Below are 23,412 nucleotides of genomic sequence, written 5' to 3'. Positions count from 1 at the left end.
TCCTTTTCACGCATCAAGAAGGGCAAGGTGTGAGACGGGGGTGCCAGCACAAAGCGGAGAGCAGCACTCCATCACGCTCCAAATTATGACCTTGTCGTCTATCAAAAGTTCAGATTGCTCAAGGAAAGATCTTTGCGTGACGAAGGAAGCTTTTGCATGAATCGTTAGTAATTAAAACTCAATCCATTGAGAACATGGAAAGACGCTAACTCGACACGATGATGACTCCAGTTGGTCTTGTTTTTGAAGATGTGCTCATGTATGTAATTGTTTACTTACCGGTTTCCTTATATGTTTCATGGGTTTTCAAACGCACGTCAATAGTGGTTGTATATTTAATTGATTAATCGCAAGTAACATCTCGTTATCATTTCATCCAAGTGTTATTTCCTCAGGGTGCCGATGAAGGTGATGTGGCTGTGTGAGCAACGCTGTCCTCTTGCCCGCTTGTTCATCCCTCATCCCGGTTGTTCTCCACCTAGTTCGGGGGTAAGGAGATTCGCGATGAGGAGCAATCTGCCGAGAGCATAAAGAACCAGATGACTGTGCAGGAGTGGGAGAAGGTGTTTGAGATGAGCCAGGACAAAAACCTTTACCAAAACCTTTGCACCAGCCTTTTCCCCACGATCCACGGTGAGCCAGTAGTCCAATGGTTTTGGGGAAGGGAGTGACACGGGCACGCTTGTCATCCACGGAGCGATTGTGCCTCGGATTGTGACGATTCAAGCAGATTAGGTGTGATGTGTCGCTCTGCTGCGTCTTTGATTGTACGTCTGTCTTTCGGTGCCTCGTAGCTGTTCGCTTCTGGTAGAACGAAACATCTGACGACGAGGATGAACGATTTGCCTTAGAGACCGACTTGTTCTTTCCTGAAACCATGGCCGCTGATGAAGCGGGGGGACGTCCCGTTTTCGGAGCCGATTTGCGTCATCGAACAACGCCGGAATCCGAAGCCGCCGGTGCAAGCTGAATAGCTGCAGTCAAGAAGGGAGCGAGTCCATTTTGGATCTTGCAGCAGCCTTGCGTAAATAGTCTGAACGGTGTGAATGTGGAAGTGATCTCGAAGAAATGCTGTGTGATCGGTTTGTCTGTGGAGTCATGAACGTCTGCATCTGACGCAGATTACTGATTGAAGCAACGTTTGATTTCGCCAAGGCCCTTACCCGTCCGCCAGACCCCTGCGCTTTTTTTTTTGATTGGGTGCTTACGATTGTTCGGCTCGAAATGTGGACTGCTACGTTTGTGGTAAAAGGGGAAATTTTGCAAGTCTCTGTCGTACGAAGCCCAAGACACAAAACATTCTTCGGAGCAACAACAGTTCTCCCCAGGGAATGAGCAAAAAGTCTAATTGCCGTTCACATCAGTTGGAGGATGAAAATGAAGAGGGCACGTTCAGTCTTTCTCATATATCGAGCAACCAAGATAAATTCCGACCACTCGTCCTTCGGTTGGGGGTACAAGGCGGCGAAGTGCCGACTCAAATCGAGACTGGATCTTCAATATCACCGATTTTAGTGAGGCTGCGTTCCAAGAGAGGTGGAGGAAGACGAGTCCAACAGGCCGACAATCTGCCCGTCAGCCCATACTACGCACATACGCTTATGAATCTGTGAATATTGTGGGGAAAGTGTAGTGACTGTAACTTGCGGCAAACAGAAGTCAGAGTTGACCTTAATTGCGGTGAGGCTGGAGGCTGAGCTCCCAGTCTGCTGTGATGCGATTGGCTTCGGGTAATCCACTTAAATTGGCAGGACGTGAACGACCTCATTGCCGGCGATCAATTGCAGAAGCTCCGAGCAGACTACGGTGACCTTTTCGCATTTGTGCTTTGGTGGTGGGGGGGGGGGGGGGGAACTGAAAGGAACGGATGTCGAGCTAGATGTTGACCCGAATGCAGCTCCTATACCATTTTCGCTCCTTCACCCTGTACCACTTCTGCTGGATAGGATCAGGAGTTTGATCGATTGCTAAATGCCGAGAACATAGAGCTTGTACAGTCTTCTCATTGGGCAGCTCCAATCATCCCGGTTATGAAAGGAGACTGCTTGATTCGTATATGTAGAGACGACAGCATTACGGTCAATATCCGGAAGCTCGCTCGCGTGCTTATCCAATTGCGTGCATCGTTGAGCTTTGGCGCGTCGACCGCGCCATCTGTGCTCCAATGCACAATCGAGGATTTTCTCATCGGGATTCCAGTCGGCGTGGTTTATCTTGATGAGTTTTTTTTTTTTTTTGCAACAGGAGATTCTGTTTGGTGGCCGTTTTCACAACCTTGAGAGCGTCTTTTTTTTTTTGCACTGCTGAAGTTGTATACATTGGCCACGTGTTGACCGTGAACGGGTTACAGCTCATGGATGTTCCCTTTTCCCAGAACTGAATTGGTGTCTTACAAGAGACGGAAAATATTTTTTGAACACCTTTCACGTGTGTTCCGTTTTGAAATGATGAAGCAATCCCAGTCTGTGGATTTCCATCTCTGTGTAGTATCTTCCCTTTTATTTTTGTGGTTTTTGCATCGATACGTTATTAGAACGGACAGCTGGTCCTAATCATAAAGGCCAATCTCGGTGATGGCCAATCGCAGGACCCCTGTTCGTTATCGATTTGATCATTCAATTGTAAGGCGCTTCTCGGGAGCACAGCTTATTCACTTTGTGTCAACTGCTTTCAGAACCTCTATTGTGTCACTGCACCCAGGGAATGACGAGATGAAACGCGGAATCTTACTGATGCTGTTTGGGGGCGTACCCAAGACCACCATGGAAAGAACGTCCCTCCGTGGGGACATAAACGTGTGCATCGTGGGTGACCCGAGCACGTCCAAAAGCCAGTTTCTTAAGTGCGTACACGTCCTCTGGTGCAGGGTGGGGGTGTGAAGTGATGTGTTGGGGAGGATTTTTGGGGGGTGGACGAGTGCTGCGGTGTTCTCAGCCGGTTGTTTTTGCTGGTTATTGCATGAACTTGAATAATATTTATTTTGCCAGTTTTCCTTACACAGACAGTGACAATGAGATAAAGGTTTTTTTGATTTTCTTACTGTGTCCTCCTCATTTTCCAGTTTCTAAAAACGATTATGGATTGTGCCTCTTGGGAATGCTGTCGCGCAGGCACGTCGACGAATTCAGCTCGCGTGCCATCTATACGAGCGGAAAGGCCAGCAGCGCTGCTGGGCTTACTGCCGCTGTCATCAAAGATGAGGAGTCTCACGAGTTTGTCATCGAAGCCGGCGCGCTCATGCTCGCCGACAATGTGAGATCGGTCGTCATTCGACTTTTCGTGATATTTAAAAAAATTATTATTATTATTATTTTTTGGAAGAGCAGCGGGATTCTATATGTGTGGATGTGCTTGTGGAGTTTCCGTTTGTTTCCGCTGACTTCGTGCACGTACCTGTAGGGCGTCTGCTGCATTGATGAGTTCGATAAGATGGAGCCACGAGATCAGGTGGCCATTCATGAGGCCATGGAACAACAAACCATCTCTATTGCCAAGGCTGGTGTGAGGGTACGTCCGCCTTTTCCATCTTTTATTCGGCTGTTCACGAGGTCTTCGGTGATATCGAGGGCCCTCTTTTTTTTTTTTTTTTTTTTTTTTTTTTTTGCATTTGACGCAAATATCGACAAGTCCTCTGATGCAGCTTCACAAGTTGCTTTGGTCTGTTGTAAATGCTGTCGAGTTAATTTTCTATAGTTTACCACCGTCCTTGTTATTCAACTGAACGTGCATTGATATCTCATAATAAGGCCTTGTCCATGTGAAACTATTGCATACTGTCGGGGAGGAGTTTTAATGTTGATGCATATGTTTCCTTGATCGTTTGAAAATGCTATGTTGTCGAACCTACGCCTCTCAGGCCACTCTAAATTCCCGGACATCCATTCTGGCGGCGGCGAATCCGATTGGAGGACGCTATGACCGCTCCAAGTCCCTAAAGCAGAACGTCAATCTTTCAGCTCCGATCATGTCCCGTTTTGATCTCTTCTTCATCGTGATTGATGAATGCAATGAGGTATGAATACGGGATTTGAATTCAGTTGTGCTTTCGCAACGAAGGATGTTAGACAAATTTTGCTCAACGCGGGTTCATCCCATCACAGCTTGCATCAGGTTGGGCCAAAAGTTTGTAATTTGCTTTTATTTATTTATTTATTTGTTATTCTTTTTAATCAAATGTATCCTCCGTCTCGTATTTGGTTAAAATATATCTGCAGATTCATAATTGTGCACCGTTACACTGGGTTTGTGTGTGCTTTTACATCCGAGTCATATCCCCTCCTACTGGGAGTGCAATATGGTGTCAATTCCTCCTCCCTCCGGCAGGGGTCAGTGGTTAAACGACTCGCACCATTCCACGTGTACAGGTGAAAATGGCAAGTCTTCTCCCCGTGAGACGGGTTATTTTGGACCAATAACCCTGGCCCTGAGTACCCTGAGCATGTATGCAAAACTCTGTGGAGATCATCCAAGCTGTTTTCGATTCGACGAGGTTCAGGACTGTCGTGCGAAAATATATCCGTGTTGAGATAGCAAATCGTGGCACTTTTCCAAGGCCGCTTTTAATAACAATACTTATGATAATATCGCAATATTAATCCATCCATCCATCCATTGGAACCATACTTTGCAGAGTGTTGGTGCTGCCGAAGTAGTCTCCTTGGCTATTGGACACAATCCTGGACAGGTCGCCACTCCGACACAGGATACCAGCAAGCTGGTGCTCATTTTTCCGACCTCGGAAGGATGACAGGCAGAATCAACCCCACCTGGTGTTAATCCAGCAGCCGACGGGGCTCGAACTCATGACCCTAGGATCTCAAGCCCACCACTCTAACCACTAAGCCAACGCCAGGCTTATAATATTAATGTTATTACGAATACTATCCCTCCTCCCCATGGGGTCCCCCCCCCCCTTGGGCAAACGCCGTGTTAACGTGTATAAATAGCTTGTCGTGGCATTCTGAGCCGAGATCTACTGTAATCTACGTACTCCAGAGAGGATAATAACATGACCCTTGCTGCTGCTCCCGTGGGGAACGGGTATACGAGTATAAATAAATGCAGATTTTAGTGTGATGGAAGGAGGGGGTACTTGGAGACCTTGTGAGGCTCAGATTGGAGATGCAGCCTCATTGCACGTACCGCTGCTCTTGAGGGAACCAATTCCTGTGTGGTTGTTTGAAAGTTTTATTATTATTATTATCATTTTTTGCACCGACGGCCATGCACGAGTTAAACAAACACCAGGATTAATCAACCAATGAGAAATCAATTGGAAAGCCTGCGAGATGCGAACAAGGAGGACTGAGGATGGTCGGACGGGGCGTGGCTGGGGTCTCCCCTTAAGAGATGCGCTGCATGCCCAAGCATCATCATTGAGCTTCGAGTGTTGGCGGCACCTCGTTCCTTTCCTCTCAGCACGACGATCGTTTGACCCGTGCAAAAGGTCACACGGAAAAAGACAATCGATCCATTCAGCTGGTGCCATTAAACTCGGGCATGAAGATGCATTCTCTCCGTCCTCGCTGCACAAACTTGTGTCCAACGTCAAAATGATTGAGCAATGTGAGGTTTTGTTTGTTTCTTCTCTTCTCCGTGCGAAACGGGAAGGGGTTGGATAAAGTGGTGCATGTGGGAGGAAAAAATAACAACGGGGGAGTTGCAAGGGCTGAGGGCAAGCGTACATGGAAGGAGTGTTGCTTTGTGTGGTTTTGGGGGTTTTATCTTTGCCGTTTCTCTCCCTTAAATTATATATAATAATAATAATAATTGGAACCATACTCTCGACAGAGTGTCGGTGCTGCCGAAGCAGTTTCCTGGGCTGTTGGATACAATCCTGGACGGGTCGCCACTCTGACGCAGGACACTCGAATGGCTCAATTATCCCAGCAAGCTGATGCTCAATTTTCCGACCTCGGAAGGATGACGGGCTGAGTCAACTCCCTGGTGTGTCTTAATTCAGCGGCCAACGGGGCTTGAACTCAGGACCCTTGGATCCCAAGATGCCACCCTAACCACTGAGCCAACACCAGGCTTTAAAAAAAAAAAATATATATATATATATATATATATATATTTATATTTATTTATTTATTTATATATATATATATATATATATATATTTATTTATTTTGACAAGCGTGTAAACTCAGTTACCCTCTCCATACTGGAAGCACAACAAGAAGTGATGGTTGTGTCTTGTTCAAGCGTTGTAGCGTTCTTGAGAATCCAGCTTTTTGTTTGTCCAGTTCTGACTTTGCAGGTAGAGCAAAAATCCGGAAACCAACAAGGTCAAACTGGTCTCCTGGTCCCACGGCACCTGCTGCCGGGATCCCAGGATCAAATGGTGTGATGTACCATGTTGATCCGTCCATTGTCTGCCCATACCCTCGCAATGCAATGTGAAGGTTACCTGTTTTCTTGGCCTTGTCCTGTATGTAATGTACAAACGAGTTCCGTTGTAACCTTTATGCACTCATGACGAAGGTCAAAAGGTGCTTCGTCCACAAAGGCCTCGAGGTGCAAGGTTTCGTTACCTCCGCCACCGAAGGTGGAAGGAGCTTATGATTTCACATCTGTCTGTCTGTCTATCTGTGTTTGTATGTGAACACGGGTTATGGACGGGTTATGATAAAACTTGTTGGATGAGTTGGGTAGGCGATGGGAACAAGATGATTACATTTTCGTTCAGGTCCAGATCCAGATCTGGCCTATCGGTAGGATACAACACGTAACCTGTTCAGCCAGGTGTGCGTTTCACTGAGTGCCGTTCTCGCTTTTACCTGCGTTAACAATATCAATATCGTGTGAAGTTTCACTAAAAAAATAAATAAATAAATAAAGTTTTGTTTCATTATAGTCAACAACACGTTTTCATATTTGTTTTTATTTATTTTGCATCCAAATCCTCTTGTTACTTCCGCCACCGAAGGTGAAGGAGGTTATGTTTTCACCCCTTTCTCTCTGATTGTGTGCACGATATCTTAAAAACGTTGTGAACGGATTCGGACGAAACTTGGTGGACAGGTTGGGTGTGTGGCAAGGATGAATCGATTCGATTTTGGTGAAGATCTGGATCTGGATTCGAGAATTATTTAATTTTCTGAGTGATTCTTCACCATTGAGAGATTGGTGCCAAAAACGATATAGTACTGTATATCGTGATATTTCAAAGATGTAATGGGCCCGGTATGTTCTCATGGATCAGGTATTAAGGAGCGGAGGTACGCGCTCCACCGAGTGCCCTTCTCGTTGAAATTGTATTCACCTTTTCCAAGATTTATACGTTTCATTACCCCACGCACGCGAAGCAGAAAACCACCAGTTTTGCAGCGCAGCCCTTTAATAAAAACAAGAGCGAGAGAATTGATTTGCTATGCACGTCCCGCTACCGCCGCGATCTTGTCGAAGTCCAAAAAGGGTACAACTCCGAAAAATTGACGGAAAGCCCTGAAACTCGAACTTGTTCTGTAAGTTGTCATAATAAAGCCAGGTACGAAAAACAACAGGTGGGATGGACGGACGGACGGACGGAGAGCAATCCGAGCGTCCCCTCCGGTGAAACCGGGTCTGGTGTACAAGGATGTTGTTTGGGACTGCTCCCGGACTATTCCAATAGCACAAAACTTTCAGATTTAAAAAAAAGCAATCCTTAAAACCATTATTTTATTGGGCAAATCCGTCAAGCGTGCGGCTCGTGTGTTTTGAGGCACCTGCGGATTTTGGACCATCTTACCTCGTGTGACAGGTGACCGATTATGCAATCGCACGGCGCATCGTGGACCTGCATGCACGGTGTGAGGAATCCATTGAGCGGGTGTACGCATTGGAGGAAATACGCCGATACCTGCTTTTTGCTCGACAATTCAAACCCAAGGTAGATTATAACTGTGATGCACTGTCACTTTCTGAGGGGAAAGGGTTCATTCGAAACTCTTCGATGTACAACGTAAAATAAAATAAAAACAACCTTTCTATTCCCCCTTTGCATTGGCCCTCCTCCCCCTTTCCAAGATCACCAAGGAATCTGAGGACTTCATAGTGGAGCAGTACAAGCGGCTGCGCCAACGCGACGGCTCGGGGGTGACCAAGTCTGCGTGGCGAATCACTGTGCGTCAGCTCGAGAGCATGATACGCCTGGCAGAGGCGATGGCACGCATGCACTGCTGTGATGAGGTACGTGGGGTGGGGGGGTATGAAAGCACAAGGATTGTCTGGCGAAAAGCAGGTGGGTTCAAATTTACACCTCAGCCACTCTTACCCCTCCCCCCCCCCCTTCGATTACTGTTCCTTTCTCAGGTTCAACCTAAACATGTAAAGGAAGGATTTCGCTTACTCAACAAGTCTATAATCCGCGTGGAGACTCCGGATGTGAACCTTGAGGGTGAGGAAGAGGAGGAAGAAAAAATGGATCAAACAGGTAGGGAAGAACGATGTATAATGAATGTTTCTGGGTGATTAATGAATGAAGGTGTGCTATTTTTGAGGTGTGGTAGGAGGTTGAATTATTCTATTCCCCCCCTCCCCCCCCCAATTTTTTTAAATCTTGTATACTCGTATTATTATTATTTATGTTAAAGGTTAGCAATCATCAACTTTTTAATTGGTCAGGGACCTGAGGCTCATTTCGGGTTATTCAGGTGAAAGTGTTTTGCGCTCAGACAACATCGTTTCACGTGAGTGGTGGTGTCCACGGGGGGATTAGGTATGGTCCAAGGATCATGCCATTAGATTTTGGACTTGGTCCAAAGTTCAACATGGCGGCCATTTTTAAAAAATATTTGAATTTTTGTTTTTGCATTTCCACATGTTTTAAGTGATTTCCAACCAAAAAAAATAAATTTGTGAGAGAAAAAAACAAAATTTTGCAACTTTTTTTTCAAAAAAATTTCGATTTTATTTGAAAAATATTTGAATTTTATTATTTTTTTTTTTTTGCATTTCTACATGTTTTAAGTGATTTCCAACCCCCAAAAAAATTGTTAGAGAAAAAAAACCCAGAAATTTTGCACCTTTTTTTTTCAAAAAAATTTCGATTTTTTTTTTTTTTTTTAATTTTTTTTTATTTTTTGAGGGGGGGCATTTCTACATGCGCGTCGATCTAGTTAAGTTTATTCAATCGTGGTTCAGTAGAGTCCAATCCGTTTTGACCGACAATGAATAGGATATCAGGTTCACTTAAGTGACCCAGCAGTATTGGCGGCGGAGGTTTTGCACTCTACCGAGTGCTCCCCCTCTAGTTCTTTTAAGCATGTGGTCGGCGGTAATGTCCCGTCTGCGAACGCATGTGTTCAGACATAGGCGGACGTGGAGAAGTCGATCGAGAAACTTCTGAACAGTCAGAGTCTCGCGCAACTGATGGAAGCCCCCACCAAGGTGCATCCACACGACCTGGATTGCGACTCTCTTTTACCGAGTACAAACAATTGTCCAACTTGCTGGTGCTTCATCTGCGGAAAGTCGAGGGTAAGTTTTGTGTTGAACTTTTTATCATGTGCATGTCCTTCAACTTGTCCCTGTGCCTGCTCCCCTTGCAGAGTATCATGGTATTGGGAAATGAATGTATGGAGTGTTTGAGAAAAATTAGATGTGTACACACACACACACACACACACACACACACACACACACACACACACACACACACACACACACACGACATTCGCATTGCATCTGGTCCTAGTTCTGTTGAACTCGCATTCTTGATGGTTGGTTTGTGAGGCTCGAGTTGTGCATTTTTTCACCTTTTCGAATAAATAGAAGTCAAGGCTCATGGAACAACATGAGGGACCAGAGAGCAATGGGTGGACAAGAAAAATGGGCAAAGAACAGACATTCAGGACAGCGAGAAGGGGCTTGTCAAGGTATGGGAGAGCAGGATAAATGTAGACAGAAAAAGTTCCAAATGGATAAGGGGCAAAGGTCAGCAAGGACAGTATAGATTATTGGCAGGACAACACAGCTGGTGCAGTTTTGCTGCTTAAAATGATTGGAGGTTTAAGGGGAGTGATTTGGCGAGGTAGAGAAAATATGATTGGTTAACCACAGGGAGACAAATCCACAGGTAGGAGAAAAGGACAGGGTCAGGGAAAGACCGGATAAGAGGAGGTACAAGGTTTTTTTTTTTTTTTTTTTTTTTTTTTTTAATTTACTACAGTGACTATTGAGCAGTCACACATCCTGTCGGGAATGTCGCCGCATGGTTTTCTCATTCTGCCCTGCTGGGGGTTTTGGTGTCTTTTTTTTTTTTTTTTTTTTATTTTTTATTTTTAGTTCACATGGAAAAAAGTTCCGGGGAGTTTATGGGATGCCGCGTCCGTCCATCCGTCCATCCATCCACAAATACTTGCAACTTCCCTCAAACCACACATACGATTTCAATGAAACTTGATTACAACCTTCATCATCCGTGATGTACCAAACATTGTTCATGATATTCGAAAAATTGAGCCCTAACGGAGGCTACGGGGGTTTCCCCCCAAAATAGGTATTTGCTTTCTTCTCAAAAACTACACACACCATTCCAATGAAACTTGACCACAACCTTTATCACCCGTTATTTACCAAAGATTGTTCACGGCATTAAAAACAAGTAAAAAAAAAAAAAAAAAATTAAATTAAATACATATAATCTCATATTCCCCGTTGTTTTAGTAATATTGCTGTCTTGAGTTAAAGGGCTGGCCCCTATTTATGTACAAATAAAATGGCTGCCAGTCGGCCACCTTAGATCTGATGGCGAAAAAAAAATGATCTGCATATGTATACCATCATGTGTTGTATGTGTGCAAAGTACGAATAAAATCGGTCCATACGTATCCGAGATATGGTCGCAGACGCGGACACGGAAATAGAGACCAAATCCATGAGCCCCTGTTTCGGACCAAGTACAACGGGGGCTAAAAAAAAATCCGTAGGTATTTACTTTCTTCTCCGTTTCATATTTTGCGGGTCATCCATGCCTAACGGTGTTTCCCTGGTTATCTTATCCAGCCGCTACCAGGTGAGCGTCCAGGGGTATTGCCCCTGTGTTTTATTAGTCCCCGTTGTCCTTGGTCCGAAACAGGGGCTCATGGATTTGGTCTCTATTTCCGTGTCCATGCGCACGTGTGTGCGTCTGCGACCATATCTCGGATACGTATGGACCGATTTTATTCGTACTTTGCACACATACAACACATGATGGTATACGTATGCACGGCTTTTTTATTTTTTGACATCAGATCCAAGATGGCCGACTGGCGGCCATTTTAGTTGTAAAAAAAAAAAAAAACAACTACAAATCCCAGTGTCGAACACGTCCCCGACCATTTCTCGGACGTGCATGGTCCGATTTTGTTCAAACATGGCACGAGCGCAGCACATGATGGCATACGCGTGCACCTCGCTTTATTTTGTGATCTGATCAAAGATAGCCGACTGGCGGCCATTTTAGTTGTACATAAATACTGGCGAGCCATTTCACTCCGTGCAGCAAAATTAATAAAACAACGGGGAATATGACATATTATGTCTTTAAAATTTTTTTTTTAAACTTATTCCTTATTTTGTTATTACAGTACTTAAGAGGGGATGATATTTTGTCCTTTTTGGGGCTTTTCACCAATACCCTCTGCTAAAGAATCAGGATTTGAAATTTGATCACCATTTTTTTGGGATCACAGCAGAGGAAGAAGATGGCACACTTCGGCGGAGCGAACTTGTGAACTGGTACCTCAAGGAGGTGGAAGGTGAGATCGATACGGAGGCAGAGTTGGTGAACCGCAAGACCATCGTTGAGCGCGTTATTCATCGCCTTGTGCACTTTGTGAGTATGGGGATTCAAATGAGGTGCTCTTCCTTTAAAATCTTCCTCCGTCTTCACGGCGATTATGCCAGAATGCATTTCTTTGTCCGTTCAATGTGTTACAATTGTCAACATTTTGGTTCGGTTCGTTTGGTTACACTGCTTGGGAATTAATTATTTTTTTTTCTGTGTTTAAAAGGTTGATGCTTTGGCCTGTTTTGTGTTCCTGCACGAGCACTTATCTCATGATGCCGGGATCCTACGTTTTTGTTTGATTTTACTTTATTTGTATACAGAGTCGAGGCTCGTGGAGGAGCTAGAACACAGAATGGACCAGGACTTAACGGACCGAAAATGAGAACGGCACTCGGTGGAGCGCGTACCACTGCCAGGCTGACACAGTTTACATTTTGTATCCCACTGATTGGCCGGATCTGTATCCAGACCTGAACCAAAATCGAATTGGCTTGTTGTTGGCACCGACCTAACTCATCCACCAAGTCTTGTTATAGGGCAGAGGGGGCACACCAGCAGCAGGGTAGGAAACCTGGAGGAAAGGTGAGACCAAGGGGAGATTGAGGAGGGCACAGTGTGTGAACAAGCTGCATCCAGGTACAAACTCTCAACCACAGCTTAAAATCCCATATGCGGCACCACTTTGTACGAGGAAGTCGTCGTCGTGAGTGTACAAGTACACCGTTGCTTTCTTGCATCCCCTGCCCGACACGTCTTCTGGAGGAGCTTGTACAAGTTCATCCATGAGCCTGAGAAACCAGAAGAGTGATTTTTAAAGACAATTTTTTTTTTTAAGCAAAGCAATAAAAGAAGGTTCATAAGAATGTTCACTTTCCATCATCGGTGAAGGCATAAAAGGTCCTCCGACCTCGCAAGTGCTGCAATCGTGTTGGCTCATGCAGCTCAGAAATCCCTCCAGCAGTCGAGGAAGTGAATAAATCAAAGAAAGTCACCTCAAATGGTGGTGTTTTACCTGCAACGGAGAAAAAGAAACCTGCTTCCTGGTGGATTGGTGGAAAGCTCATGCACCTGATGGGGAATGGGATCGATCGCGAGGACAATGTATCGATGTCACTCGGTATCGGATTGTCTGTCCGTCCGCAACCACCTTGCACGGAGGAACTTTTGGAAACAGGAGAATCTGACACTTCACTTCCTGGTGTCTTATAAACACCGACGCTGGACACAAAAACCTGATGCATTGCCAGGTAATTAAACAGTCTTATTTAAAAATAATAATTAAAAAAAAAAAAAAACGAGAACAGCTTGGTAGAGGAAGATTGCTGTTAGACTTGGCCTCTGTTTAGCCCGACATGTACACATGTACATTTATATATGAATAACCTGTGCGTGCTTGCCAATAATGAGGGATCACAGTCATCTTGGACAACTTGATCATTTATTTCACAAAGTGGATGGAATTGCTTTACCCTCGTGACACAGTTTGTGGGATTTGAACCAGAGTTCTTCAGGTTGGTGGAAACCTTGTTGCGCTTAATGTTGTGGATAACTTGGTTACTATGACGACTACATTATTGGCCTCCATCATTCTCACCTTCATGTGGGGTCTGCCAGGAAACTCTTTTGATACAAGTCGGTCGTAAAAAAAAAATTTGGCCAGGGATTTTATAGTTCGTTTAGGGTGCCAGTGATAACTTGCCGACTGTCGGAGAAATACACCGTGGGATCTCCAATGTCCCACATATTATGCTGGCGAACTGGTCCTCTGAGGGATGGCACCACACATATACACACACACACACACACACACACACACACACACACACACACACACACACACACACACACACACACACACACACACACACACACACACACACACACACACACTCGCACAATTGGTGCCCGTCCTCGCATGCGAAACACCAGGATGATGGTTTATTGCTGGATGGGGATTTGAACCCAGGCTGCTTTTTACCCTGTGAACCAATCTGGTTTATCAAAACGGTTTTAAAGTTTTTGTGCCATTTTCGTTTATCTTTTCAGGATCACATTCTGATCGAATTGTCGAAAACGGGGCTAAAGCCGATCCGAGGGACCAAAGGAGATGTGAAAGAGGAAGAGGATCCTTTTGTGGTTGTAAACCCAAACTTCGTATTGGAGGCCTGAAGTGGAAGATTTATTTAGTTTGTTCTTTGTTTCTTGTTGTCCACATTCTCTCTTGCAGATGGAAATTACACGTTTGAGAATAAAGGTTATTTTTATCCTTTTCTTTGTTTTAACGGAGCTGAGAGGACATTATTTGTTTGTTTGGGGTGGTGTTGGGCAGTGCCCGATGTAAAGAAGCGGTGAAAGTGATGTGTGCTGTGCATGAGAGCTTGAAATCCTGGTAGTCGCGGTTAATCTTAACCACACCATCGTCGACGGGACATCTGCGACCGCTGCGCTCGATGCCATTTTTGAGTGTGATCGCCTTGAGCAAACGAGCTTTCTTGCTGAAGCTTTTGATGGTACACGGAGGAGGCCCGTTGCGTCGCAACTTGGAGACATCCTCGGGTCATCGGCTTTGGCGACGTCGAGTCACATCACCCCATGCACAGCCCCCTTGTGCTGCAAACCGGACCCGTACGCATCTACGCAAGCATCTCGCCAGTTCCAGACTGTAAACGCCAAATGGGCCTTTTTCATTCGGTTTCTCAGCGTGGGGCTCGAACAGTGCGCTTAAATTTTTTTTTATTTTTTTGTTTAACGGAGCCGTTGATTTTCTTCTTCACCCGAAATGACTTCCAGATGTGCAGAGTTGAGGTTTTATGATGTAGCTTGTCGCTGTCTCGTACAACTGCTGCCCTGCTTACCCTGGCCCTGTGCAGAGAGTGAACAGAGATCCAGATGGTCATTCTGGAGCCAGCCCACAGGGGGTAGGGGGGGGGTTGTGGGTGGGTGGCGTGCGTGCCAAGTGTGCCGGCCGAGTATGGCTTTGGGATAAATCAAACCGTGATCCTTTATCACCGTATAAAGAAAAGATTATCATTCATTGAGTTTATGTTGCAATTTTTTTCTGTGTTTATAAAACTGATATGTTGTTTACGAGGTTTTGGAGCCACTTGGTGACTTGAGCCTTGCCTTTGCATTCCTCATCCAGGAAGGAACTGCGAGTCCTGATTGCGCAAACCTATTATGTGACCGTCCTTGAGCCCCAAAGAGGGATTTCTGCTGAGGCTAAATCCTTTGGTGACAAATTGAAGGTGATAGCAATTACAGTAATAATATTATACCCTTCGCCTTAGTTCCCAAAACGCTGTTTTTATGATTGTGCTTGATCTCGTGGCTCCTCGTCTCGTGCTTTTTGATATAATTGTGTCGAACTTGGACACTGCGCTCTTTATCTGCTGATTATGAACATTTAAATCGCCGATCGGACGTCTGCAGCCTCGGATCATGATCACGTCCCACGTCCACCACGGCCCCCCCACCCAGCACCGCCCTCACGGACCTTGCTGTGCCCAGCACGCACACCGACCGAGGCGTATATAAAAGCGAGAACGCCTTGTGGATTGTCGGTCGCTCTCCAGCGAACGGAGATCTAAAGGGACTCGCGATTTGGACCTGTTGCAGGATTGCGGACAAACACGAAGAACGTGTTTACAGCAATTGACGGGTTGTGGATCTCGAGGCTGTGTTCGTTGCATCAGTTTTCACAATTGCAGGAGGGTGGTTTTACCGTTAAAGGTGAAGACAGGGTCTTACAGCTGGGAAAGGTCTTCCTCCGCCCGGGGAGGATCGTGCAGCAACAAAAGTTTTTTGGCATCAGCTCCAATATTAAAGGATCCAGCAGCGGAAGATCCTGAGTCAAGCCAGCAACCCAATGGCACGTCCTTGGCTTTTCCTTCTCTTTCTGTTGGGCCTAAGCTCGGGGTGTGCACGAGGGTCTTCGAGAAGTGAAGTTCCGGCCTTTCGCTGCCCACCCTGTACGCCGGAGCATCTGGCTAAATGTCCCCCCGCTCCGGGTCTCAGTCCCGCGTGTCCGGAGATCGTCCGCGCTCCGGGCTGCGGCTGCTGCCTACGTTGCGCCCTCCGGGCCGGCCAGTCGTGCGGGGTGTATGCGGCACGGTGCGGGTCTTCCCTGCGATGTTATCCTCGTCCTGGCCAGGAGCGACCCCTCGACGCGCTCATTCGGGGTCGTGGGGTCTGCGGGTCTCGGGCGGACGAGAACGCAGATCTGTCTGCAGGTAAACCATGATCATGAACACAGGGCATGCCCTCTGTTTTATATTCCACTTTGGCATTTTCATCCTTTGTTGCATTATTTATGATGATGATGATTTTTTTGTTAATATGTATCATTGTCATTGAATAATATTTCAAGTTATTGATTATTATGATGATGTATGATTGATTATAACTTATTGTGATTATTGATTTATTATGGTAACGGTATGTAGGTACATTTGATATGGTTCACCTGAAACTGTATCTGTTGTGAAATATAATTCACTCAACAAATATACAGAATATTTACTGCAGTATTTGGTTCCATAAGTAGTAATTGCTCACCTGGACTTTAGTCAGGTGAGCTAATGCGATCGAGCAGTGCGAGTGAGTCGGTCCGTAAACACTTCACTCGTTATCGCTTGAACCAAACACACAATTTTGTTGAAACATAACCACAAGCTTCGTATCTGATGCCTTCACGAAGGTTTATTGACCGCATCAAAATCTGCGCTCATTAAGGAGGTCTATGGGGCAGGGGGGGGGGTTGACCCCCCCCACCCCTTAAAATAGGTATTTGCTCTCTTCTCCAAAACTACACATGTGATTTGCTCTCCACTACACATGTGATTTGGATGAAACTTGACCACAACCTTCATCACCCATGATGTACCAAAGTTTGTGCATGGCATTTAAAAAAAATCAGGGTCTAAAGGGGTTTGTGGGGGGGTTTGAGTGACTTGCTCCTGATCCAGGTGAGCTTCAGGACAGACGGTCAATGTTTTTTTTTTTTTTCGTAATTTTCCGCAATTGCTATCTTTGCTCATACTTCATTAATTCAGAGGATGTTACGACAGCTGTCCCATGACAATTCGCTGGTGGCCAATTTGAGATACCAAGTATCCTTTCCAAAAGGTAGGCCATTGTGTGCCGGGACCGTCATGGCCGCTTTCTCAATTCCGACCCTCATCTACGGCAGCTGTATACGTCAGCGGCATAGCTTGTACCCAGAAATGATCACAATCCTGCTCAATGTGCATTCACTGATAATGTTCAGTTCTACATTACTAGCAGAGTTTGGTATTGTTAGGAAAATGGGTTGGGGGGGGGGGGCTCGGGATCCGAGGGTCCTGAGTTCAAATCCTGCTCAACGATTGAATTAATACCAGGTGGGGTTGACAGCCTGTCATCCTTCCGAGGTTGGCAAAATGAGTACCAGCTTGCTGGGATGATTGAGCCATTCGAATATGTTGTGTCAGAGTGGTGGCCCGTCCAGGATTGTGCCCAATAGCCCAGGAGACTACTTTGGCAGCACCGACGCTCTGCACAGAGTACGGTCCCAATGGATGGATGGGTTAATGAGGGGTGAATTGTTCATTAGTTATACCTTAATGAGTGTTCACATAAGTGTTTGTTAACCCCAATTGGTATCGATCAGAATGTGATGTCTGGTTAGCTCCGTCAGTCATCCCCACCCTCGTGTCTCTCTTCTCCCCAACTTCTCTCCGTGTCAATCTTAAATCGCCCTGTTGTCTTGTCATCACACCTCAACCTGGAGGTGAAATAATACGACACCTCTCGAGGTCTGATTGGATCGTTTTATTCCTCGATAGTTCCACACTGTGCATGCACACCCAGGGTTAGACACAGAATGTGTCAACATCTCCCCTCCACCCCCAAATAATTGTACAACGAGGTACTTGGCTTACGATATTGGAACACATACCTAAAGCTCAATCTGAACAGGCTCAACATGGTTTGTGAACAGGGTTCACAATCCCTCAGGTAGAGCCGGTCAACATGTATCCAGACTGAATGTCGACGAGACAATCCCACAACAAATACAGCATTGCCAATTTAACCGATCGTGTGAACAATGAGCCATTTAGGTCCATGATTGGGGTTCAGTACAAATACAGGATCGAGCACATCAATGACCCATGGAACTGAGGTCCTGTCGTGATGCAATATATTGTTGTAGATTTGCGGCGTGCGGACAACCGCCTTTAACCCAATTGCGGCCGCGCGCGCCCCCTGAATGCGGTAATCTAGTCGCAGCTTCCAGATCAACGCCAAAACCCAGCTACGGGTGTTTTTTAACACACCATAAACCAGCCAACTCTTCTGTCCATGCACTACAGGGTCGATCGCAGAATTGTTGATATACCTAATTATTCACGCGGACAGAAATGCCAGGAGTTTATACCTCGACGGGGCCTGCACAAAAACGAGCCGCTTAAGCAGCTCGTTCCGTATGTGATTGCTGAGCGGTTTTATATCGCCAAGTCCTGTCGGACCAGATTACGTTTTATCGGCTTATAATCAGCCAGCTAATATTCCGAACGAATCATGGCAGAAAGTGACACAACGAGTATGTTAACATAAAAAAATGGGGACATTTATTTTCAATGCACATATGTAATGAATGGGGGGGGGATGGGGACAAGACACAAGCAAAAACCTACAGCCGATGTCTTTGTTATGTACACAGTCATGCACTTAATCAGTTCTACTTAGGGACAAGGCGCCACAGACTTTCATCCAAAACCCCAGAAAGAAAGAACCGGGCTCATGAGCCTTTATAATTGCTTGGAGCCGGGATGACCGAAAGGGCTCCGAGAGACCGAGCGAGCGACCTGGCCACCCTCGTGGTGACTCGCTGGATCCTGGTTTGGCGACCCTTCATGTCTGTGCCCGGACCCCTGAGCTCCGACTGGCTTCCTTGGTCGTCCGGCCTCCACTGCGGCCTCCAGCGCTTGCACGAACTCGAGCGCTCTCCCAACTCCACCCAACTCTCTGACTCCAGACTCTCTCCAACGGCCCAGCCCAACTCCAACTCTCTTCTCGGCGTTCCAGCACGGCTCTTTATCGGGTTCGGGGGTGCTCGCTCTTTTACCTTCGACCCTTCACCCTCGGCTGGCTCCGCCCCTCTCGCTTTCGATTGGCCAGCTCTTTCAGAGGGTAACGCCGTTTTGATCCGATCTTGCCGTCAAAACGTGGCCGTGTTAGAGATCACCGTCAAAACGTGGCCGTGTTGGAGATCACCGTCAAACGCGGCCATGGGTTGTCGTTGTTGTTGTGGTTGTTGTTATTGTTAAAATAAAGATAGAAAAGAATAACACTACCTCAAAGATGCACAGCCCGGCACACGAACAAATCCCGTTCTACAATGGTGGGGAAATCTAACCTGGAACACACACTTACCGAAATAACTGACCTCTGGGGAACCTGAATGGTGTTCTGTGAATTTCCACAACCGTAACAATATAATGCGAGTTCCCTTTCAAGGGAATTCGACGCAGGAGGAACCCATTAGGCCCATTTAAATTTGCGCTTGTCGGTTATTTGTCTGTGTTGTGTCCTTTCAATAAAGAAAACCGAAGTGATGCTGCAGCCGATTCCCAGAGTGCCGTGCGCCGTACCAACAGTCACTGTCAGATCCAAAAAGATAATTCCGGTGCCCAAATTCTGCGACTTCAGTGGCGTGGGGTTTTGAACGACTGCCTTGCTAGATAACTTTCACATGCGCTGCCTACGAAGGATTGCAGGTGTGAAATGGCAGGATTGGGTGCCAAATACGGAGGTGCTGGAGCGTTGCAGCATGCGAGGCATTGTGGCCTATAATCATGGAAGCTCACCTGCGCTGGGTCGGCCATGTCATCAGAATGGGTGCTGTGCGATTTCCAAAGGCCCTTCTTTACGGTGAATTGATTGATGGCCTGCGGAACATCGGTGCCTCCAAGAAGCGGCATAAAGATCAGTTGAAGGCCTCTTTGAAACGATGCCAAATGTCAGACACCGGATTTGAGGCCCTCACCCTTGAGAGGTCAAAATGGCGTCCTCAGTGTAAAGAGAGGGTGAATTAGTGCAAGCATTCGTGGGTTGAAGAGAAGAACGATCGATGCTCAACAGTGTGCCGTTCAGCCAGCGGTTTGCTGAGCCACCATTGGGCACATGACGCAAGCCACAATGGTGACACCGATGCTGGCAAACGACGACGACATGGCGCGGTGATGTGGCATGGGATAACAACCGATCCATTGACTCGATGGCTGAACTGATATCTTTTTGGATGCTGAGCATCAAGCAAGGAAGCAGCTCGTACCATTTATTACCTTTTTGATACGACTCGGCTGGGATACGAACCACTGACCTCCCAGACTCCGAGCGGACGCTCTAACCATTGCACCACCGATACGATGATACAACTTCTGCTTTAACTTGGGGTCAGTAACGTTGGACAGATCATTGAGAAGGATCAGGGCTAAGCATGTCTTTAGCATCCTACCGAACATCATTTCTGGGGTTGTGCGTCCAGTGGTTGTGTGTGGGCATGTCCTCTATGCAAATAAAACATGTGACAACCTGGTGTGCAGAGATGGGATGGGTGATTTTGGGAATTTTCAAATCGATTTGATTCCGAATACTTTTTTTTTCAAGGAATCTATGGAATTGATTCGAGGTACTTTTTTTTTTATTTGTTGCATACCGCTCCTCAATTCTATATCCAGGCGTGATGCATGATGTCATCGCCGGGCGCCGAAAGGATGGAGGTGCTCGGTTTTTTTACTCTTCATTTTCTTGTTTGTTTGTCCTGGCGATATCTCGGGCATCCTTTGAGCGAGGAAGCTGAAATTTGGTGACAAAAGCGAAGATGTGCTTCGGCAAAAATTGTATTTTTTTATTTTTTGATTAATTAATTACGTAATTATTATCGATTTATTAATTACTTTTATTTTATTTCTCATCCTGGCAATATCTCAGGGATATTTTGAGCTCGGAAGCTGACATTTTGGACATGACGATGACCGGGTGATTTGGCTATACAGGGTTTTTTTGATTAATTGATTTATCAATTAATTATGCATTTTCCGATTAATTACTTGATTTTCAAAGAGTTACAGATTCGGATGAAACGGTGGTGGATTTGGAATGCCCTTCGGCAATTGATTGAGAAATCCATTACTTTACGTTTATTATTTATTTATTTTATTGATGCAATTAATCAATTATTGGACACCGTTCCCTCCCAATTCCTACTCCGTGTGCTGGAAGGCGGCATCCCCGGGTGCCGGAGGATTTGTTATTTATTTATTTGGCATGAGGGTGGTGTACTTTGAATGTACCGCTGCTTGTTTTCTTTTTCTTTTGTTTTGGGTGGGGGTGTGGGGAATTATTGGATTGCATATGCAACGTGTCATGACCCAACAGCATTCAAATTCCAATCACTGTCAATGAAGTGGCAGTGAGAATGATATATGCTTTGGTTTGAGAAGATGCCCAGAGCCCCAGATGTCTTGTGTGAAGGCAATGGAAGTCATAGCATGAATCACCCAAGCAAACTTTCACCTGATTTCTCGATACACTTCAGGAAGCATATTCCGCATGATTATACGACGACTTGGGAGGTCATATGTTCAGTCCGAAGCCCCCACAAAGTCTTTGAAGCCAGTCTTCTTTGAGAGCTACTCAATCTGCTGCTTGGTTTTCAAATGTCTCAGCATATTGGATATATTGCTGTTGAGACTTATGTCTGTTGAACAAAGAAAGCATTTAATATTTGGACGACGTTCTGTATCCTTCCTGAAGTAGTTCCAAACTGCGCTGCTGGATCTTTTGAACACCAGGTCGTTAAAACTTCTGATACTTACATGCTCATCAGTTTATTTGTTGCCCATCCCCAATCCCCATCCCTCAGTGTGCCTTACAGGTGAGTCACATGCCAGGTGAGAGGTATGACAAAAAAAATCCTCCAAAAAACCCTTCTTTCTGGGAAGTAGGAAGCATTTGGAATCGAAGTTGATTCTGGGTCACGATGCGATTCCTTTCCATCCCATGATTGGAATCGAGAATCAAGTGCTTAAACATGAGTCACATTTGCTCTACGGCGAGGATACGACGGCCGTACCCCCCCCTGAATTGACAAACGTGCGGCGGCCGCAGAGTTTCTGAGGTGGCCTCAGGGTGCCCCTACGCCGTATGGCTATCTTTTACAGGCCGTAGGGGTCTCCGTGGAATTAAAGCATGGAGTTATAACTTTTTTCATTTCTAGGTTGGCCGTAGTAATTTGACAAGCCGTAGCCATGACTTAGATGTGTTCCACGTCGACTGTGTTCCATGACGTTGATGTGTTCCACGCGTACGGTGGCCTTGCGTTATTCGTGCGTTTTCCGTAGGCTCCTATCAATGAAAAATGAATTTTGCCAACCCCCAAAAAATTACGGCGGCCGCACTATTTCCACGTTTGCCTTAGGGCCCCCCAGTGGTCACCTTGCGGGCACCTTGAGGCTACCTTGCGTCTGCCTTGAAAATTCTATGGCCGCCGCAGGGACGCCCTAAGGTCACCGTGCGACATCAAATCAAAGACCGTACGGCACCCCCACGTTTTCAGTCTCCACGATTTCTAAATACCCCGTGCGGCTCCCCAAAAATAAAAGCATATGTGACTGCTACATTGTGTGACCGTAGAAATACTGTGGCCGCCCTATAATTGCTAGTGGCTGTAGATTTTTTTAGACCTTACGGCCGCCGAGCCAAATGTGACTGAGCCCTTAGGAATCAATTCTGCCCACCACGAGTGTATAGAGGATTCCAGAGAACATTTTAAATCACCTGAACAGCTCTCTCAGTCTGACCATATGAAGCGGGTTTGAAGGGAACACTGTGATGGTGCTTGATATCATTCTGTTTCAAGAATTCCTGAAACACAACATTGGTGAAATATGAACCACACAATCAGGTAAACCATGAGTGACAAACATGTCATGTAAACTCTCAACTGTGGTTTTGCCAGTACTGGATGATGAGGCTAAACATTCCATCTATTTTGAATGAGCATCGATTACAACCAAAAACATCTTACCTAAGACTGGTCCAGGTTAATGTACGTGGATGCGAGACCATGGTTTCGACAGGTGTGGGAACCTTTTCCAGTTGGAGAGTGGAACCCATTGTTAAAGTTGCTGTGGGCTGGATATATGCATGATCATCTATTTATAATTCCAGCAATGTGTGTGTCTGTGTGACCGCTGTTTCTCGACAACCACGAGTTCAATCTAATTGAAACTTGCCAGGTATATTGCTGGGGACCTGAGTATGTGCCTTTTCAAGGTTTGATATTAATTGGACAATTGCTTCCCAAGTTCTGGCCATTTATTTACCAAACCAATGACAAGACGCGTTGCTGCGTAGGCGTGGCCGATGGGGAAAGGGCGCCATTTAGTTACCGTGGCATAGGAGTGGCAATGGTCAATGGCAGCGAATGTCATGGCAAGCAAAGACAGGGAGGTAAACTTGATTTTAATTCACTCTGTGTGTGTAAGTATCACAGCAGTTGTTACTTCAATACAAGCGATAATTCGTGGAATGCATGTGAACATTCCGTACGGGCACGCGCCACTTCCGGATAGTGATGACTTACTGTATTCTAATAATTTCTCGAT

At 45.9% G+C, this 23,412-nt stretch overlaps 2 protein-coding genes across 5 annotated transcripts in view; both read left to right on the top strand.

Annotated features, from left to right (window-relative positions):
- The window catches only part of MCM6 (minichromosome maintenance complex component 6), a 37,461-nt gene extending 23,418 nt beyond the window's left edge, over nucleotides 1-14,043 (top strand). The window contains exons 7-17 of one of the 2 annotated variants that reach the window (XM_085853322.1): nucleotides 483-633; nucleotides 2,701-2,842; nucleotides 3,111-3,252; nucleotides 3,400-3,507; nucleotides 3,857-4,012; nucleotides 7,748-7,876; nucleotides 8,014-8,175; nucleotides 8,299-8,419; nucleotides 9,295-9,465; nucleotides 11,667-11,806; nucleotides 13,808-14,043. In XM_085853322.1, the coding sequence (XP_085709448.1) occupies nucleotides 483-633; nucleotides 2,701-2,842; nucleotides 3,111-3,252; nucleotides 3,400-3,507; nucleotides 3,857-4,012; nucleotides 7,748-7,876; nucleotides 8,014-8,175; nucleotides 8,299-8,419; nucleotides 9,295-9,465; nucleotides 11,667-11,806; nucleotides 13,808-13,930 (1,545 nt within the window). In that variant the 3' untranslated portion in view covers nucleotides 13,931-14,043. Of the gene's footprint in view, nucleotides 1-482; nucleotides 634-2,700; nucleotides 2,843-3,110; nucleotides 3,253-3,399; nucleotides 3,508-3,856; nucleotides 4,013-7,747; nucleotides 7,877-8,013; nucleotides 8,176-8,298; nucleotides 8,420-9,294; nucleotides 9,466-11,663; nucleotides 11,807-13,807 lie in introns of both variants that reach the window. The other variant, XM_085853320.1, reaches the window with a different exon arrangement.
- Nucleotides 14,044-14,745: 702 nt separating this feature from the next.
- The window catches only part of LOC147014897 (insulin-like growth factor-binding protein 2-A), a 51,762-nt gene continuing 43,095 nt past the window's right edge, over nucleotides 14,746-23,412 (top strand). Inside the window, exon 1 of one of the 3 annotated variants that reach the window (XM_085853323.1) lies at nucleotides 14,746-15,990. In XM_085853323.1, coding sequence (XP_085709449.1) covers nucleotides 15,752-15,990 — 239 coding nt within the window. In that variant the 5' untranslated portion in view covers nucleotides 14,746-15,751. The remainder of the gene's footprint in view (nucleotides 15,991-23,412) is intronic. The other 2 variants (XM_085853325.1, XM_085853324.1) reach the window with 2 other exon arrangements.

The sequence above is a fragment of the Eptatretus burgeri genome, chromosome 13 (assembly GCF_056783735.1).
Source record: "Eptatretus burgeri isolate ZD-2024b chromosome 13, Ebu_testis_v1, whole genome shotgun sequence".
NCBI classification, from domain to species: Eukaryota; Metazoa; Chordata; class Myxini; order Myxiniformes; family Myxinidae; genus Eptatretus; species Eptatretus burgeri.
This window is presented reverse-complemented; position numbering and strand designations above follow the sequence as displayed.